Genomic DNA, 21,208 nt, shown 5'->3' on the forward strand with positions numbered 1-21,208 from the left:
AAAGCCAATCATCAGACACCTTATCAAAATATGACAGCTGGCTGAGTCTGTCAGTGAAGGGGGGAACCTCCCACCCCACATGCTGGCGATAATAAGACCCTTGATATCTGCACTAAGCCAAGCAGTGAGTTCTGCTATCTCAACCACCTCTGCTATTGGTCTTAAAAACAACAGGGCGGGCAGGGTTTTGGGATGTGATCATTAGAACAGTAAGCAACACTGCAGAAGTGGAAAAAAGTAATATTGCACATACAGTATCACAGCGTATAAAAGGTGACTTGTAAAGCTTTAAATTGTTAGGTGAGGCTGTGTGCAAGCAGGAATAGGACCCAAGGTGCAGACTCCGGAGACAGACGTGAACTCAAAAAGGCTTTAATTTAAGACTCAAAATATAACATGACTGAAAAAACTCAAAACAAACTTAAACTAGAAAAATGACAAAACACACAGCAAAGTAAACGGTAGATCACGACACAGACACTAAGAAACACAGGGCTAAAATACACAGAGGGAGCAATCAGGGAATGGGTAACAGGAGGGAAACACAGCTGGGGCAAATCAGGCCTAACGAGACAAGGGGAAGCAAAACCAGACATATTAACATCACATATGGACTTTCAAAGTAAAACAGGAAACATAACAGACTCACGGGCAGGCACTATAACAAAGGGAACAGAGACACTGACTGGATGTGGGGATACAGCAGAAAGGGGAGACAGCAACATGGAACACAGACAGAAAACCAGAACACTAAAACTAACCAAACCCCACCCAGAGAACCTAAACTAAGAATAATCCTAAAACCCATAAAGCAAAGCTAGAATATAATGAAATAACAAAATCAAAGAACCAAAAACACAAAAACACTGGGTCAACGACCCAGGGACCCTAACATAAATACGTCACATCTCTGCTGCCAGAGACGCGCAGGTGGAATGCAGAAGTCTCTAAAAGCTGCTGTTTTTCTTTTGCAAAGGAAAATTTCTTACTCTTTGGGCTTTTGATGAATTTTGGGCCTAACACTGGTGAACTGGTAATTCTCTGTGATCTCTGTGTGTCATCGTCTTGACTTTACGCACAGTTATATGGCTCAGTTTACTGCTGTGCCCTTTTGGCTCCTCCTGTTTGCCTTCTGTTCTCGACAGAAGTCCTCCATTTATGAATTTTGATCAGGATTAGTAAATGTGATGGAGGACTGATTTGCTTTGCATATGATTTGAATAATAGTGTGCAGACAAGCAATCCTTGAACTTTCCTCGGAGCTTACTTTGCTTTTCTTTGACATTTTTTGCAGAAGGTTTTAATCAACCACCTCCGAGGTTATTCTTCAGGGTTGCATAAAGTAATTTATATTTAAGTTCAAAAATTCTTTAAAGCTACTGCATGTGCTGTAAAGAGCAGTCATTTTGGATCTGTAGTCTGGTGTCTGTTACAGTAAACAGCTCTTTTGGCGCCATTGGGTAACGGAAAGTCTGCTAAATTCAAGACTGAAGGACACCTAAATGTCACTAACCCCTTTTGTAAGCTTTTGGTGGCCACACCCAAAGCTCTATCCTGATTGGAGGCTTCCAGGTGATTTCTGTCCAACAATCATATTGATGGCTACCTGGGGGCCTTCAGGGGATTTCGTGTGAGAAGATGATCTCGCCAAGTGAGATGCTGTTAGGAGAGTGAAGAAAATGCATAGAAGAGAAGACCCTTCAGGCAGTTGTTGGAAAAGCCATCCATCCCCTGAGGAATGCTGGTCTCTGCCAGAGAAAACAACATAGAGCAATCTTTGTGTGTGAAACAAAGGGCTGGGCTTTCCCATAACAATGCCAAATCATCTGTATCCCCTCTTCCCTAGAGATCCACCTCTAGTGTGACAATAAACACAAACTTGCCCCCAAGAAAGTGAGAAAAGGCTAACATTTCCACTGAATCCAGTGATACAAAGAGTCATGGTGCCACGACAATAACTTGGTCTTAAACACCAAAAAGACCAAGGAGATCATTGTAGATTTCCGGAAGAGGGGTCATAACAACCATCTGCCTCTCTTCATTGGCAGTGAGGCGGTGGAGAGGGTGAGCAGTTTTAAATTCTTGGGGGTAACTGTGACCGAGGACCTGTCCTGGGGCAACCATATCACCTCAGTTGTACGGAAGGCCCAACAGCGCCTCTACTACCTGAGGAGACTGCGGAGCGCACACATTCCCAGATCTCTGATGTTGAACTTCTACAACTGTGCCATCAGCAGCGTTCTGACGTATGGATTTCTAGTGTGGTTCCCCAGCTGCACCAAGGCCGATCAGCAAGCACTCCAGCGGGTGGTGAAAGAAGCTGGCAGAATTATTGGAACAAGTCTGCCAGAGATCAGTAATATCTTCCCCACTCGCTGTCTGAGGAGGGTGCACAGTATCCTGCGGGACCAACATCACCCTGCGCGCCACCTTTTCCATCTGCTGCCCTCAGGGAGAAGGTACAGGTCTATACAGGCCAGAACATCCAGACTGGCCAACAGCCTGTATCCACAGGCTGTGAGGCTCCTGAACTCTCTGCCCCCCTCTCACGGACAATAACCATATCCAACTTCTTAATAGCAATGAACTGGTCTGCATTGGTGCATCATATCTTTATTCTCTTCCCCCTCCTGCCCCCCCCCCTCTTTCTTAAATAGATAACTATCATATCTGATATCATATCTCACAGTACAATAATATTGAATGGGTTGCATTGTTGTATTTTGTCATGTTTCTCAGGTCTTTGTCTGAATTTCTACGAACATTATTGCTAAGGATTGTCTTATTGCATTGGAGTCACACTGGGTTAAATATGTACACTTGGGTTTTAAGGGGTATTTATTATTTTCTTCTTTTTTTGGGGTTGTATGGAAGCCCCAAACGCAATTTCATTGTTCTTGACAATGACAATAAATAAATAAATATCAGCGAGATGACAGCTGCTGATGTGAAGATCAAAACAAACAAACATGGACAGGTGGGTTGGGTCAAAAGACCTCTTGCCCTTCGCAGAGTTGCCTGATACCTTGATGAGGATTGATTTTCTCTTCCTTCTGCTTCCTGAGGTAAAGGGGTGCAAATGAGTCAGTCTTCCAAGTAAGGGATATTTGCACTCCTCAGGAACAATCTCCTTAGTGCTCATGCATCTTGTAAAGACGTAGTTTGCCTATGACAGACTAAAATGAAGGACAGCAAGGCGATATGCTTGTCCTTGAAGGACAATGTAAACATATTCCTTGTGTTTTGGAAGAATGGAAGTATAAAATATTTTTTTAATCTACGGAGGCAAACCACTAGCCTGAAATAAACACCTAAAAACATTTTGATCTTTTCTTCTTCCTGTGTCAGAATATATGTCGAATAAAATGCTTTTTCAGCTTCTGCCCTCAAAATAACTGACCAGCCAATGTTTGATAGCAATCATCAGACACCCATGATGTCATATGACAGCAAGGCTGGATACCAAATGCTCTGCTTCGCTGGTCATCACTCCAAAGGCATGGATTACTTCCTCACTTCCTCTAATAATCTTCCTGCATGCTGTAGTTGTGACATTCTTGGCAGCGCTGCCATAATTATTTAAAGAAAGCTATCGCTTACCAAAGATTAAAGCACGAGACAACAGGCTTGTTCCTAAGATGCAAGACACTGATCCAGGTCGCGTGTATGAAAACCAGGAAATCTGAACTGTGAACAAGCCACAGGAAATGATCCAAACTCCAAGCAGACCGACTTTCAAAGATGCACACAGATACGCATCTAAATAGGAACATCACCATACAGTTAGTCTGTCAGACTGAATACCCAGTGTGGATTTGAAGCTGATGTAGGCCTGAGGTAAACTGCAAAGCTTGGATCAGATTCTCCAACCATTCTGCTAGTTCACAGCACAGATAAATAAGCAAAGCCAGACGTTATTATCTAGCCTTTTTCTCTTCTTCTTCTTCCAGCTGCTCTATTTGGGTTCACCACAGATGTACTCATTTCTGATTTTGTCCATTCTAGTCAATGAAGATCTCCAGCTCAGCCTCTTGTCTTTTTGTCAGTACCACTGTCTACAAACCATTCATCATCGCTGGTCTCTCTACTATCTTCCCTTTCACTTCTGCTGCTATCTTTCTGTCACAAATCACCCCAGACACTCATCTCCACCCAGCATTCACACTCTTTTTCTCCTCTCTTGTGAACTATCTGTTGCTATGTATGGTTGACCACCTGATGTATTCCAACCCCCACCTTGAACCTATTTTTCACCCCAACCACAGCAACATCACACACATAAAGACTTTTATCTAAAATTCACCCACTCACAGTCCAGTGGGTACATCAAGGACAACTCGGGATTCTGTATCTTGTTCACAGTTACTAATCCGCAGACCTTCTGATTGGTAGATGACCTGCCTACCACCTGAGCCACAGCTGCCCTAAACCGACCACACCACACATCTCACCTCTGTTACGCTGTCCTCACCTCCTACATCACCCTCACATACTTCTCTGCCACTCCAGACTTCTTCCTGTAGTACCACAATTCCACCCTTGGCATTTTTCCTATATTAGAAAGTCCATATGAGACTCACGTTACCACAGGAAGATTCAGTAGTTACCAGAAGTTACCAATACTAAAAATTAAAACGGAATAAAACAAAAAAGAAATGCAGGAATTTTTTTCATTTGTCACCCTAAAGCCAAGCTGCACTGTGCCTCGCAAAAGCACAATGCACTTGCCTCCCTTCAGATCTGCAGGCAAAGAACAAAACCCTGACACAGATGTTACAGAGGGAAAAGAAGCAAGAAGATCAAGGAGGTCTTATACCATCTACCACATGGTATTACCTGCGAGGCACATGTAGCTGAATGGAGCAAAGCGAGCCACATCTTGTCAGAAAAGAATGAGGCAGCTGCAGTGGTTGTAACTACAGGTATGCTTATTAAATTTGTACTTACAAAATAACTTATTATTGATTATTTACTGTTTGCAGTTCAGAAAAAGCTGTGATGATAGATTGGCAGACAAATAATTTCAATATTTTTATTAGAAACATTAATACTATGTTTTTAGTCTTGCATTTTTGTTTTGTGTTATGTTTTACTCTATTTCTTGCGGTATTTATGGTATTATTATTTTATTTATAAAATAAATACCCTGTCCTAATATGGGAATTTTGAGGAAGGTTTAAACTAGATTTTATAATACAAAAATTTATGAAGACAGCTTGGGGTGTCTAAATTAAGGTTTTTAAATCGCTTTAAAACTCCTTTATGTACCAAATCTTAGTTTGATAGAAAAACATACTTTACTCTAAGAAAGTTTTTAAACCTGAAATCTAGTCTGAAATGTTTTACAGATAGATAGAAATATAAAATTTAAAGTAGATTACAAACAGTCCTCTATGTACTTGACTAGTAAATAAATACAACCAAATCTGTAAAAATGTAAACGAAACGTTCTGCATATTTTATTTTATTTTATCTGTTTTCAGAGTATTTTATATCATTTATTTATTTATTTTTAATTTTTGTTATTTTATGTATGACAAATGCCAGAGACAAGATTTATAAAAATCACAAACAGAACTTTTTAAAAGCAGTTGACTTTCAGTCTATAGACAAAGGCCGTAGACTGAACAAATACCAAAATTCAGGATATTTCATATATATATATTTTTTTGTTTTGTTTTCCAAGTTCACAAAATCGTTTCACTGACTTTTTTTTGTTTAACTTACTTTACTTACTTTTTTGAAATTTACTTTGCACTTTTTTTTTTTACATTTGTAGTTTTTATTATTTTTTCAGTTAAATAAAAACAAATCTAGTTTTAGTTTTTTGTCTACTTTCAGTTAACTATAAAAACCTTGGTTATTTTTGATAGAAAAACAACATGGTTTTAACATAATTTTCCCTTTCCTTTTCAGTTAAATCTAATAATGATAATATATGAGTTATTACTACTATATTTGTGATACTATATCTGTCTATCGCGTACTTGTCATGTATAAATCACACAGGCATACAAATAAACATTTGAAGCTGTGCAATGAACTTGTCAAAGCAGATGTGCAGCTGACATGGTGTAAGGGAACACTAATAGCGTTTGGCTCTGAACACACAAATGAAATAAAGACTCATTCCTCTAAAGTCAGACAAAAGAGCACTCTAACGGTATCCCACAAATACAATCGCCGCGATGCTCCAAAAACGCGGAAGCATGCCTGGTTTGGCATCTGCTCAGAGCCATCTGTGGCCAATCCAAGCCCCTGAGCGCTCCGTGAACGCAGCTGAGTGCTGGTGACGGTTCTCGGGAGCAGCTTAGTCAGAAACAGGAGTGACCGCTAGCTTCATGACAGCCGTGCAGACATCAGTGAACTAGCGGGAGCGGAACATCTTTCGCAGGGAAGAAGGAGCGGGAGAGACAGAGGGAGAGCGAGGGGGCAGCTGGAAGGAAAGGGGGCGGCTACTGGACGTTGCTTTCCTCGCCTTTTAAACCGAGTAAACACTTGCATCGATTTCGGGCTAGCCTCTTTTGAAGACCTCGAAAACATAAGCTGGAAGGTTAGCTAGCCGCCGCCATCTCTTCTCAGTCGGAGCGACCGCCGTGTCTTCCACACCATGGGGAACGCTGCCACCGCCAAGAAGGGCAACGAGCTAGAGAGCGGTGAGTGCGAGCTGTCGTTTGAACTCAGAAGTGTTATTGTGTTGCGTTTAGTCATCTCAACAAGATGCCACGAAGCAGCCAGCTAGCCTGTTATAACTAAAAACTGTTTAAACTACCAGCCAGAGTAAAGCAAGGGAGGGCCGTCCGTCCGTCATCGCCCCCCGCACATTCCCACATTGCACCGACGCTGAAAGCACTCTGCGTTTAGATAGAAAAATGAGCATGAAGTATTGTTTTTGTGGTTCTGCGTATATATATCCATTTTTTTTAAAGTAGGGGGGCTACTGAAGGTAGCTATAGCGCCAAGAAGACCCCCGGATTGTTGTGGTTTTTTGGCATTCAGGGGGGTGGGGAAGGGGAGCTCTGGCAGTGTTAGGAGACTATTAAAGCCTGTTAAGTAGCCAGGAAAACAGTGCGTGTCTATTAATGGCTCTCTATGGTAATTTCAAATGTTAAAAAGGCGATTTGCATGCAAACTGGAGCACAAGAGAGCCTGGAAGAGCAGCTAGCCTGCTAACTTTAGCTTTAAGTGGTGGTGGTGGTGGTGGTAGTGGTGGGGGGATTAGCCCTCAGAAGGCCCCTGTCACTTCATTGCCTCTTGATGGTTGTAGCTTTCTAGGGCCTTCATACACTGACACACTCATCAGCGACTTGTATTTGTCTCATGTCAAAATCCCTGCTTAATGAGTAAAAATCCTGAGCCTTAGCATCACCTCGCCACCTCTTTTGTTGTGTCATCTCGAGCTTTATAATTCTTTGGCTCTTGCTGCATATTTGACTGCAGGCTTCTTCTCAACAATAACAACAGCAGCTAGTTGTACGAAGACAGAAAGTTTTCACAGATGGTCTTAAATCTGCGGCAATAAACCGCAGGCTCTTGGGTAATTGTTAAATAAATAGACAGTAAATTTTATCTGAAGGCAGCGTAGGATTGTTCCTGCCCCGGGCTCTTCACTGCCACATTTTATTCTGGGCTGCATAAACAGCAGCATGACCAAATATGGTGGAGAAATGACAAATGCCCTCTTTCCATTCATAAAGCCTGGACCTGCTGCCGTCTTCCCAGCATTAGGGCCGCACGCTCCCCAGAAAGCACACTTTAATCGTGTCACTCATTTGTTTAGAGTCCCTTTGCTAATCTTACTGTGGTAAAGGTCCATCAGGGCTCACTTCTCACACTCAGTGTCATTGACTGGAGCAGCTTGTCATCAGACCTTCGTCAGAGGATAAGGGGTATTACAAGCTTTGAAAGGTTTGACGTAGCTCAGACTAGGCCAGTGTTACTTTGTGCTCATATGCTTTTATGTGTGCAGCTGGTCATCATTGAGCATCCCCTTGCTCTTAAATAATAAAAAGAAATCCTCCTGTATTTGGCTACAAACAAAAACACGCCCAGTGCATTTTCTTACTCTTAAAAAAAACAACACAAAGCAGAGAACCATCTGTGTTGAGTTGTACACTGAGTTTGTTTAAGGTAATGCCACTTTATGATGCAGTGATTGCTGAGATTTATTGACCTGTAGAGAGACACCAGACAGGCCCTGTGCACAGTTCCAAGCAGACGTACTCAGGCAGATGGAGATGATCAGATCAGCTATATTATCTATACTGCCAAGCATTTCCGCTGAATGCAACTATGATCCCTAGATCCTGGGCCATAGCTAACTGTTAAACCCATTTAAGCTGACACTGTGCTCCGAGGGGCAGATTTGTCTGGAGTGTAGCCGCCCTGATAAGACGACCTGGTTACCCACAGAGCTGCACGTTACCTGTGTTTACTGTACATTGATGCAACAAGCTGGACCGGTTGGAAGAGCACTGACACGGTCACACTTGGACGGAGAGATTAAACACTTGCCATCATGACACCTGTTTTATATCACAGTGCGCGTGTACTGTAGTGTAACTGGATAAGCCAACATAACTCAACCATGTCTTGCTTGTGTGGAGTTTGGCATTGATCTCAGAAAGGGCTTGTCGACTGTGCTAACTTTACTCTATAGACACGCAGCATTGCAAAGAGTATTGAAGATTTAAACTGAACAAGCCTAAACCTCACAGTTTGTTTTTTCCAACCCCCGCACTGAATTAGACTTGAGACAGTATATTCCTCAAGTTTTTGATATAATTTTTAGATGCTTCATTTATTTCTCTAACAAGCTGGATATTTTCTTCTAATGTATTTGCAGACCTTGGAATTGGAATTTATGTTTAGTTTGTGATGGGTTATTTAAGCAAGGGTAAAAATATGTCTTTAACTTTGACCTCTGCAGTTTGGGGCATTATTTTCTTATTTTTAACAGATTAAAGTTTATAAAAGGTCATACTAGAGCTAAGAAAAGTAATTAAGAGAATAGATGATACAAGTTGGCAACAACAGAATATGCAGTGAAACGAAATTTGGTTTTGCAGCTCTACAGATGTTTTAGTTAAAAGTATAAAAATGCATATAAATGGTAACAAAAAACACAAAACGATAACAATAATCACTCAATAGTACAAAAATATTGCGCAGTGGTTCAGCAGGATAAGTGATGTTGCATCTGCAACAGCATCTGCTGTGAAAATGTGTAATGGATGATATACAGGGCACTGTTAAATGCAAATAAAATCTGTATGCTATGACCTGCCAGTCAATATATCCAATGGAAACTGAAAAACTGTATTATTTTCCCTCATAAAAATGCTTGTGTTGAACTTGATACCAACAGCACGCTTTAAAAAGTTGGTGAAGGAGGATGTTTACTGCTGTATTGTATCACCTCTTTGTTTTCACAGCCCAATGGAAGAGTTTGGGAACTAAGGAACTGCTGTTGTTTTGAAAGGGTGCTGGAAGTGACTCAGATTGCACGTGTCTGATTCTTAGAAACCAGAACCTCATTTGACAAAATCACTATACTCATGTTAAAGACAAAAACACCCAAATGTCTTGGTGTCCATAGAGTTTATCAACAAAAAGTTATTGCTAAAAACCTTCAATTCCGACATTGAGGTAGCCACTTGTTACTGTACCATAGCTGTTCTTTTTTCAGTGGGAGTGAAAAAAGAAAGAAGATGCTTTAAATAAAAAAAAGTTTGTAGTTCAGATTAGATTTGTAATGTTTTTATCTTTGCTATAGATGATCTTTTCAGGCTGATCTAGCACGCATGGCTGAATTTCTGATACAGCTTTTTTTTAAAACACCATAGTAGGCAGTCAGTCTCTTCTTCGATTTCTCACGTGACTCTCAGCTCTGTTTTCATTCCTGTTGCTTCTATTCACTACACATGCTCCATGTTTGTTGACGTGTTATACTTGTTTTTATGTACATGAACTCTATATTTCTCTCTGTCTTCTCTTTTCTATCACGTCATCCGTGTGGGTGATTGTTCCTGAAAAACCTTGGTGATCAATAGAGACCTTTGGTATGCTAAATTCCTCCAAAGATGACCAGAATGGCAAACAGAATTGGTCTTATTGTGAAAACCTGCTAGACGTGCTTGCTTTTTACTTTGTCCTGCTTTGAAAATAATTCAGTGTTTTTTGTTATCTGCATTCTCTCAATCTGGATATCTGCTGTGTGTCCCATACATTGGTTTGTTTATGCTTACCATTTTATGCTTTGTTTGGTAGCCTTCCCACAAACTCCTTGTAAGTGATGCACAAGATGCTCAGATACACTTTTCCCTCTCATTTCTGAGTGCTGTGGTCCTCTTACCGTTTTTAGTAAGGCTACAAAATAACAGAGAACGTTCTGAGTGTCTTGGAATGCATCACTAGTCTGCTTGTTGTGGATGTTGCTGTCTTGTGTTTGTATTTTGTCCCCCTCTTTAAACTAAAGTATGTGATACTTTTAATATATGTTTTAATTCATATCCAGATGAGAGTTGATTGCCCGTATTGTTCTCCTCATTTGTTCCTTTCCCTTCTATAACAATGCCCTTCGTTCTTTTTGCCAAATATAACTTTTGTACTCATAAGCCAAGCTCTTTTGGCATAAAGAAGTGTGTGCTGACCGCCTGTCTGTGCTCTTTATCTTTTAGTTAAAGAGTTTCTAGCCAAAGCCAAAGAAGATTTCTTACGGAAATGGGAATGCCCACCACAGGTCAGAATCTCGAAAAGTTGAACTCGCTATTTAAAGACTTGGCACACGAAGCAGGCTAACATAATGTTGTTTCAACAGAGCACGACGTGCCTAGATGACTTTGACAGATTAAAGACGCTGGGTACCGGCTCGTTCGGTAGAGTCATGCTGGTGAAGCACAAAGGAACAGAGCAATACTTCGCCATGAAAATACTGGACAAGCAGAAGGTCAGTGGCAACACTGTCAAACAGACAGTAGTGTTGACATAAGCGGGAACCACGCATGACGATGAAAGTGAGGTGGCGCTAAACACATCCAACAAATGGCTGCTAATCTTCTTAAAAAAATGACATTATAACCTGTTCTTGTTGTATTAAAAGGGTTACTGGGGGACACAAGTAAAATAAATTATAACTAAAAGCTGCCTTTGCTTTCAGTGTTCAGCCGTGTCTGTTGCTAATGTTAGTGAGATTTGCCCGGCAAGGTCATCTTATCTCTTTATCTGTCAGGTGGTGAAACTCAAGCAAATAGAACACACATTAAATGAGAAGAGGATATTACAGGCAGTGAGCTTCCCCTTTCTCGTCAAACTTGAGTACGCATTTAAGGTACAGTATGATTTTTGGCATTATATAATTAAAATTCCTTTATTTGAGTCTCAGTAAAATTAAAGTGTGTTTTTTGGCCCCTCCCCTCTTGTTTTAGGACAACTCCAATTTGTACATGGTAATGGAGTATGTTCCAGGTGGTGAGATGTTCTCACACCTAAGACGAATTGGAAGGTTCAGGTTAGTTTTCGTCTGCAGTCTCCTGCGGTTTTGATTCGTCATATAGATTTTCTGATATTACTCGCGCGTGTTTGTTTACGACTCTAAACAGAATTATCTCTTCTTCCGTTCCAGTGAACCACATGCGCGGTTTTATGCCGCCCAGATAGTGCTGACATTTGAATACCTCCATTCACTAGATCTCATATACAGAGATCTGAAACCCGAGAATCTTCTCATTGACCACCACGGCTACATTCAGGTGAGCCAGAACGCAGATCAATACACAATTCTGCTGTGTTTTCTGTGTGTCCACACTTGCTGAATAAACAATGTGCGACTGACTTCCAGGTGACAGATTTTGGATTTGCTAAGCGGGTAAAAGGCAGGACATGGACGTTGTGTGGGACACCGGAGTACCTGGCTCCGGAAATCATACTCAGCAAAGTATGGACGTCATTTTGTAACTTTATTTTTTCATTACTTTTCTGCACTGCATCAAAGCATTTTTTCTTACTTTAGTCATTATTTGATTAATATTGAAAATCAGCGATGCCACACAGAAATGTTGAAGCAAAATAACATCAAGAATTGTGTGACTACATAGGAAGAAAAGGTTTACAGCTTATCTTTTAAACAGCTTGTCTGTAGGACTGCAAGCAACCTCATCACTGGTTCCTTTCTAGACATGTAGGTGAGCTTTAAGTGTCCGCTGCAGCTCAATGGAAGTGGACCTACTGCCTGTGTAAATAAGAAGGGCACATTCTAACAACACAAAACTTTTAGTTATAGGTGATACAGTAATAAAAACTCCCGGGCAACTTTAGGTACAGATCTCCATTTGGCTTCAGAACTGACTGAATTCTTCATTTTATATAGATTCTGTTCTCATAAAGGGATGGACATGGTCAGCAACAATACTCTGTGATGTTTAAATGATGCTCAATTGGTACTCGGGCTCAAAGTGTGCCAAAGAAATATCCCCCACATCATTACACCACCACCAGCAGCCGGATATATGCTTTCATGTTGTTTTCACTAAAACCTGACCAAACTTTGGAGCAGAAATCGAGACTCATCAGACCAGGCAACATTTTTCCATCTGCTATTATTGAGTTTTGGTGAACCGGTGTGATTTATAGCCTCAGTTTCTTGTTCTTAGCTGACAGGAGTGGCACCAGGTGTCCTCTTCTGCTGTTATAGCCAATCTGCTTCAAGGTTCAGTGAGTTTTGAATGCAGTTGCTGTTGACCTCTCATTCTCTTCTGGCCTTTGGCATCAACAAGACATTTTTACACAGAGAACTGCTGCTTTCTGCATAGTTTCCCTTTGTCAAACCATTCTCTGTAAACCCTAGAGTTGGTTGTGTGGGATAATCCCAGCAGATCAGTTTCTCAAATCCTCAGACCAGCCTGCCTGGCACCAACAACTATATTAAGGTCTAAGTCACTTAAAACACCCTTCTTTCCCATTCTGATGCTCAGTTTGAACTTCAGTAGGTTGTCCTGACCGTGCATAAATGAATTGAGATGTGCAGTATGATTGGGTGATTAAACATTTGCGTTAATTGCGTTTATGAGTACAGTTTCATTTCTGCTAATGGATGCTTGTAAAGCCTAAACACTGGTCTGTAGATGAGTCATATTTTACAAAAGTTTCTATGACCAAAAAATAAAATCATCATTAAAAGAAAAGAACTGTTGCAGGAATTTATCTAGAGAGGGAACAGAATTGTCTGTGCTTGCTATACAAATGTCTTATTTCTATATACAAAGTTCCAGTTTTCTAACTGCAGGTCAGAGTAAAATTAGTGGTGACGTGCAGATTCTTACAATGCAACTAACCAAAGCTCCTCAGTGTTATTATCCAAGTGCAGCTGCGGGAGCCATTTGGAAGTTTTCTCAAGTGATAAATTATAATGAGAAAGTCTTAAATGTCTTAAAAACAGCCTACTTTTTCTCCACTTATATACTAGAAGTGTTTTTCTTCTTGTGTGTTTCTGTTACATTAACATGTGTTATGTTCATTTTAGGGCTATAACAAAGCTGTGGATTGGTGGGCCCTTGGAGTCCTCATCTATGAAATGGCAGCTGGCTACCCTCCTTTCTTTGCAGATCAGCCTATTCAGATCTATGAGAAGATTGTGTCTGGAAAGGTAAGAAGCTGCTTCTTTTGGAAATGCAAACATGATGGCATGAGGAGCAACGGTCATGCATGATAGCTAAGTTAAATTAAATGTGCACGATTAACGATTAACTACTAGAAATGAAATCCTAACACTTGTGGCCTTTTCAGGTTCGGTTCCCGTCTCACTTCAGCTCCGATTTAAAGGACCTGTTGAGAAACCTGCTGCAGGTGGATCTGACCAAACGCTACGGCAACTTGAAGAATGGAGTCAATGACATCAAAGGACACAAATGGTTCGCCACAACAGACTGGATCGCAATTTATGAGAGAAAGGCAAGATACCAAACACACATTAAAGTGACACCATACAGAATTAGCTCGTAGAGTTAATTACATATCGATTTACACCCATACTTATTTATTTATTTTCTAGAAAGTTTCTAAATACTCTTCAATCAGTTTTACTACACGGTCCTTTCTGATTGTCGTTACTGTTGCATGCACAGTATTTACTTAATATATTTATTTTATTTTTTAACTGGCCAGTAAAGGTGTGGGGTTTTTTCACTTGGAAATCACCCAGCTTTACTGCACATGGTGCCACATGCCAGTTTGCAGGCGTGACAGTGATAATGGACTGTTTGGATAAATCTAATTAGTTATTTAGCTTGGGCTTAAATCTTATAGACTTCCTTTAGTTTAGCTTAATATGGAATCATTATGGGTTTTTTTTTATTAACTTTGTTTTTGCACTCGACCTGTGATTTGCTATAAGATGAAAATAAGCAGCGTTCTCTGTTCAAGTTAGTCCAGTAAAACTCCAGAGTAGTTCCTCATGAGCAGAATTGCTTCCTGGGGTTTTATGAAGTAAAAGTAAGATAAAGAGCTGCAAAAAGGAAGAGAAGCCGTTTTGTATTTACAGTGAAGTTGGAACCTTTTCTTTGTGGACAGTTGCCTTTAGTATATTGCTGTATGACAGTGTTAGAATGTAATATCTTGGGCCAATCACTGTGTAGTCTCACTGTAAGTTGGCGGGCACCCATGCTGAGATTTTATAAAGTCCCCGTGAACAAATATCCTATTTGAATATTCTAGTCCAGCTCATATAAGCATATTTTGTTATATTTGCAGAGGTCCTTTCTTCTCTTTGATCATTTTGTTTTAATATGTATTTTCAGGATGGAATAATTATGGAAAAAAGTAGACCTCTGACTACGACGAAATGATCAGATTAATTGTATAACATTTGTTTCTGGATCCTGGCTAATGTCACATGCTTCTGCGTGTAAGGTTATTCTCTGACATGTAGTAAATCCAGAGCAGAGGGAGTTGAACGGGCAACTCTGAAAAAATGCCACAGTTTTTGTATTTAAGATATACACGTTGTGTTGTACTGAGTGCATCTTTGAAAGTAGTGTTCAGTAAGTGATGTATTGAAGCATTACAGATGCAACTCTGCTGTTTGAGAAAATCATCCAATCACAGTTTGTCTTTAGTCTCAGTTATGTGTATTATGTATTTGAATAAGCTGCAATCATATGACTTCTGTTAAATAATGGGTAAAATTAATGTACAAACACAGTACAAAGAGCAAGTTAAAAGAAAGTTAAATATAGATCATATAAATTATATTAATTTTATCAAGGATAATGCTTTGTCCGAAGAGGTCAAATATACAATGTTTGCCAGATGGCTAATTTTTAACTGTTGTCCACAAGCCAGATGTAAACAAACAAATAAAACATACTGAATGACTAAATTCAGTGCATCATTTAGAAGAAAAATAAATATTTATAAAAATTAAAGTAGAACTTAACGCATAGTTGAGTCAGCGACTTTTAGCTTTTCTAAAAATTTTCTAAAATTCCTGTTAATTAAAACATCTTTGCAGACAAATATTTCAGTGACCTAAGCTTGGAGTACAAAGTGCCCGACAGCTGTGAGATCATTTGCCATTTCCCCTGCAACGTTTTGCATACAGGGCAGGTATTACCACTTTGGAAAAATAATTCCGTTGGGGATAACGGCTCTTTTGTCGATCATTTTCCAGAAGCCTACATTACTCACCCTGTTTTTTTTAAACTCTCATATCTTTGGTTAAATTAATGTGGCTACTTTTTTGATTTCAGCGTGTCTTTGTGAGACAGACGGATACGCATACGAAGGCGTTGCATTGGCTTATTTTTACAAACGTCTGAGTTGATGTTGGAAAATTCTTGTTAGCAGCCATTGCATTGTTTTTCCTTAGCCTTCATGCATTAATTATCCTGCAGTTTGTGATGTGTTTTCAATAAGGTACTTGTGCTGCTTTGTGGCACAGACATAATATGACTTGGCTGACGTTGCTTGCCCTACATCCAAAGTATTTCCAAACTATGAATGATGATCCGCTTCTAGGGACAAGCTCCACGTCGTGCTGCGCCAGACATTTAAATTTTGTTTCGATGGCTGTTACCTGGAGTATATCACCCCAGTCAAGTGCTTTCAGGAAATGTGATGCTGAACAGTTATGGGAAGTCAAATTCTCAAATGATTGAGATTAAAATTTGAGTCATTGTGCAGCCCTAGTTAAAATGTAGCTATACAAAATCCTGTTAAATTAGAGGGGACAAAGATGAAAGTACAAGCGATACCAGAGGTACCCATTAACCTGTAACATATTTGATACATACAGTTTTTCATCATCTTTGATTCTGCTCTTTTGGGTTTTTCTTCTCCCATAAAACCTAAATAAATTGGACAACACACTTTTAAACGATAAATTGCAAAAATTGTCAGAAGATTCAATGAACAAATTCTCTGAATGATTTCTTGGTTAGGGCTTTAAAGGGTTAACTCTTTGCTATGCATCAGCTGGTTTGTACAGTGTGTGTCTGATTATGTATGAAGGCACAAGTGTCTATATCTGTGGTGTGGAAGCTCTTCAGATCAGATGCTTTGAAGATGATTTTTAAGATGGGATTAAGATGTCTAATCAAAGGATTCATGCTTTTGTGCTTTGTTGTACTCATAGGACGTGAATAAAGTAGTTTTAGGAATGAAAAGCAGACTTTAGAGGGAAATTTAGATGTGTGTGCTCTCGTATCTGCACATCTGGTGAATTGTTACACAAACTGCAGAGTTGACAGTTTTTGTTAAGTTATTAAAAACTGCCTCCATTGTAAAGGGAGAGGCTTCAGACACTAGCTATCTGACAGGCACATCATTTAAGTTGACAGCATTCGGGGTTTGCCAGGACAACAGATGCTGTCTACATTCACTGTAATACAATACAGTCTTGCCTGCTCTACTGACAAGCCAGTGTAGGCATAAATATAATATAATCTCACCCAGTAAAACAAGTCCTTCTGTTCTTCTGCAGGTTGAAGCTCCATTCATACCAAAGTGTAGAGGCCCGGGGGACACCAGCAACTTCGACGACTACGAGGAGGAGGAAATCCGTGTTTCTTTAACGGAAAAATGCGCAAAGGAGTTCGCAGAGTTTTAGGACGTGAGAACATGGATATATCAGGGAAAATAAGGGGATCTTTGCACTCTTCTGAAGACTTGGGATGGAGCAGAGACCATCTTTTTCAGATCTACTACATAGTCCCTTCATTCCACAAGGCTGAATGAGGTCGCCATGATCCTTGGGTGCCGATAACCTGTCACCGTCACGTACACCTGCATATTAAAGCAGACACATCACTTTTCTCTTTCTTTCTTTTGTTTTTTTTTTTTTTTTTTTTTTTTTTTGTACTTATCCATTTTTTTTTTACTTTGAAGCAGTTAGTCTTGGATGTTGTTATCCCCTATAAAAATGTGATATTTTTCAATTTATGAGGAAAAACTGACAGTGGCCAATAATGATACACACGTTTTGGGTTGTAGGGATTCCCGTCCAGTTGTCAGCAATGTAAATTAAGAGTGTGCATCACATTTAGATTTTGTCTTAGGTGCAAATCTGTCCAGACATTTGACAACTTTGACTGATTAAAGGATGACCAAATGGGAAAACGCTAAGTGACACAAGAAGAGAGGTCCTTTCCATTCTTTGCTTTAAGCCTTAGAGAGCCAAATCCTTAGATGAGCCCCCCTCACCCCCATGTTCACTGTCTCCTTTGTATCGTGACCCAGGCACAGCAAGCCATGCAGAAAATGACAAACCTTGTTACATTAGTAAAAATGTAAAATCCACTTGTTTGTTTGATCTGCTTGGGTCCGCTAGTTACATGTAAAGTTTGATATGTTCCAATATTTTGTCGCTGTGTCAAACATTATAGTCATATTGTTCCCATCGGGCCTGCTTATAAAGACCCTCATTACAAGTCTGTGGAACAACGTGACCTTGGTAAAAGGGAGTAAAGAGAAATCCTTTTAGGATTTTAACTTTTATGTAAAGCTGAGAGGGTCAGTGTGAATAGTGTTGCATCTCCGCGCCTCAACATTTAGTGAACCTTAAAAAAAAGAAGTATAATGTACTCAATGAAAGATGTTTTAAAATCTTTGAACAGGAATGCATAAAAAGGATATTTACCATATTCTCCCTGTTATCGCCCCAAAGAGATTCTTTATTTCATTCTTGTCAAAGAATGTAGATTTGCAACTTATAGGTATGCATATTTGAAAGCTTGATTTCAGTTTTCCTCACAATACACTGGCTAAAATGAAGACTGCGCCTTTGTATCACATGTAACCCTGTTATTGTTAAGCTCATTACATCATACGTATATGCATTGTTTCATATATGTTTTTATTTATACACATTAGAGATGCTAATAAATTTTATTTTTAAAAGTGTTGGAATTTTCTTGCACCCTTTCTTCCATTGTGGATTGCGGATCCTACTGTGTGATCTGGGTAGTAACAAAAGTCCAGAGGCCTCAAGAGAAGATATTTTATTTTAGACGTTTTGAGCCAGTTTGTATCACAATCGTCACAATGAGCACGGATTCCTGATTTGGCATCTTGGTATGAACAACTTGGACCACAGCAGTGTATATAAAAGATGACCATAGCCACCAGTGACGTGAAACCAGAGTATTAAACACAATGAAAACGGTTTACTGTGGATACTAACTGTGCTTCTCATGGTTTCCGTTCTGCCTGGTTTTCTTTTCCGGAAGTTGTCGTTCGGTTTGGACCTATGCTGTTGCCGTATTTCTATTAGGTACTCGGCGTATGGGTAATGTAGTGTAGCAGGAGACACGTGGGACGCTGCGTTGCCGTTCATTCGAAGTTTACGGAAACATGGCGGGCCTGGAACTGCTGTCTGATCAAGGATACCGTTTAGATGGAAGGAAAGCCACCGAGCTGCGGAAGCTTCAGGCCCGTATGGGTGTGTTCACTCAGGCCGACGGCTCTGCGTATTTAGAGCAGGGGAACACCAAAGCTCTGGCCGTGGTGTACGGTCCCCACGAAGTAAGTGCCGCGGATGGAGGAGAGGGTTAGTGGGGATAAACAATAAAATGCATTTGATTATGGTCATCACACCAGTAACATAAAGTCGCCACATTTTGATATAATATAGTGTAAATACCTGAGAAAGGGGCATTTTCAGCGAGACCCTTTGCTTGTAGCAGTACTTGCACAGTGTGGTATCATTATTAAATTATTGCTCAAAGCAGACGGGATGTGTAGTAAGTTTTATATAAGGCTCAACAGCATGAAGTATGAATTGAAATCAAAGTTATGATAGCATATACATTCTCTACACTTGTTGTTGAATTCATACCTTGTTTAATGGTATGAATTCAACAACACTTTTCCACTTGAGTTTTTTAATCCATATTGAGATAATAGCATCACACAGTGGCTGCTGATTTGTTGGTTGCACATCCATAATATTAATCTCCTGTTACACCACATCCTAAAGGTGCTCCTTTGGAATGAGACATGGTAATTGTAGAGGTCATTTGAGAATATTAAAGAAACCTGTTTGAGGTGTGTGACGTGGGGTGCTATCCTGCTGGAAGCAAACATCCCAAGATGTGATCATAAAGGGATGAACACAGTCAGCAACAATAATCAGGTTGACTCTGTGCAAATGATACGTTTATATTCCATTTGTGTTAACAAGCCGTCGAACAAGTGCACCAAAAAATGTGTCCAGTTGGTGTATATTGCAGCATTTATTTATGTTGGGTGCAGTTAACATTGTTCCAGTGTGTAAGCACAGTAACGTCCAGTCCAAGCTGTACATCAGTTCTTACCTGTCGTTTTCCTCCAGATGCGAGGTTCTCGAAGTCGGACTCTTCATGATCGAGCAGTTATCAACTGCCAGTATAGCATGGCCACGTTCAGCACAGCGGAGAGGAAGAGACGACCACACGGAGACCGCAAATCCACTGAGATGAGCCTCCACCTGAAGCAGACGTTTGAGGCTGCTGTGATGACCCAGCTGTACCCTCGATCTCAAATTGATATCTATGTCAAGGTTCGTGTTGGACTGACGCTTCATCTGGTGAGAGGTATTATTGCAGAAATAGATTTTTTTGTAATTGTTCACAAGCACGTTTCCATCGTCTTTCAACAGATTCTGCAGTCAGACGGAGGGAATTACAGCGTGTGCGTGAATGCTGCCACATTGGCAGTGATTGACGCTGGCATCCCCATGCGGGACTATGTGTGTGCCTGCACTGTGGGGTTTGTGGATGAGACCCCCCTTGCTGACCTGTGCTACGCGGAGGAAAATGGAGGCGTGAGCTCATTGGCTTTAGCGCTTCTGCCCCGAGGTGGACAGATCGCTCTGCTGCAGATGGATGCCAGACTGCATCAGGATCACCTCGAGACTCTGATTGAGGCTGCAATGACTGCTTGTAAAGGTGTGAGCAAAGTGCTGGATGAGGTGGTGAGGCAGCATCTTCAAGAAGCCTCGGTGCTCACCGGAGAGTGACGTGGGACGGCAGCGGGAACATGTGGATTCCAAGTGCAGCTTGAAAGTGTTATTGGACTTTAAATATTTACAAATGATATTAACCTTTAATTCATTTATATCAGTCACTGAATACTTTTGTATGAATGTGATAAATTTAATAATAAATATGTTAGTCATGCATCGTTTCCTTATTGGTTGTTTATTTATGAGGGAGGTATTCAAACTTGTCTACTTATATGACATCTGCTCCTGCAGCTTCACCTCTCCACCTGCCATTAAAACACGTATCCTCTCTTGTTTCTACTGACCTTCTCTCCAGGACACACCTCCATCACTCCCGGTTATCTTCCCCACCTGCTCCCTACTGTCTACGATGGAAGCTTGTTTGTCCAACTCCATTTTTTTTTTTTTTTTGCAATTTTAACCTTTTCTCAAAAGTTTAAGTTACTAAGTTCTTGAAATTTTGTCTTACTTCTGAGCTCACACATTTTGAGATGATATATATATATATATATATATATATATATATATATATATATATATATTTCCACTGGCAAGCTACCACAAGCTACCACATTGATGTTCTACATTTTATAGCAATAAATAATAATTTAAAAAAAACTAAGTTTAGATGTTTAAAACTAAATAAACGCGTAAACTCACACGCTAAATGAAAACTACGAGCTTTAGGCATTTAAGAAAATTTTTATGGGAAGTTTTAAACATGTACCTTAAAAT

The 21,208-nt window shown here is 40.1% G+C and overlaps 1 protein-coding gene and 1 pseudogene across 2 annotated transcripts; both read left to right on the forward strand.

Annotated features, from left to right (window-relative positions):
- The first annotated feature begins 6,175 nt into the window (after positions 1 to 6,175).
- On the forward strand, positions 6,176 to 18,393 carry LOC309693593 (cAMP-dependent protein kinase catalytic subunit beta-like; annotated as a pseudogene). Its single transcript, XR_014280782.1, has 10 exons — positions 6,176 to 6,656; positions 10,680 to 10,741; positions 10,820 to 10,948; positions 11,231 to 11,329; positions 11,427 to 11,509; positions 11,624 to 11,750; positions 11,840 to 11,935; positions 13,520 to 13,642; positions 13,783 to 13,947; positions 16,976 to 18,393. The product of XR_014280782.1 is annotated as a cAMP-dependent protein kinase catalytic subunit beta-like (transcript).
- Positions 18,394 to 18,704: 311 nt separating this feature from the next.
- On the forward strand, positions 18,705 to 20,648 carry exosc4 (exosome component 4). The gene is made up of 3 exons (XM_082514981.1): positions 18,705 to 19,014; positions 19,823 to 20,029; positions 20,129 to 20,648. Exons 1-3 carry the CDS (start codon positions 18,844 to 18,846, stop codon positions 20,486 to 20,488), a joined length of 738 nt encoding a protein of 245 aa, XP_082371107.1. The 5' UTR covers positions 18,705 to 18,843; the 3' UTR covers positions 20,489 to 20,648.
- Positions 20,649 to 21,208: the final 560 nt, after the last annotated feature.

This window comes from Aulonocara stuartgranti (assembly GCF_965226115.1).
Source record: "Aulonocara stuartgranti genome assembly, chromosome: 18".
Classification (NCBI taxonomy): domain Eukaryota; kingdom Metazoa; phylum Chordata; class Actinopteri; order Cichliformes; family Cichlidae; genus Aulonocara; species Aulonocara stuartgranti.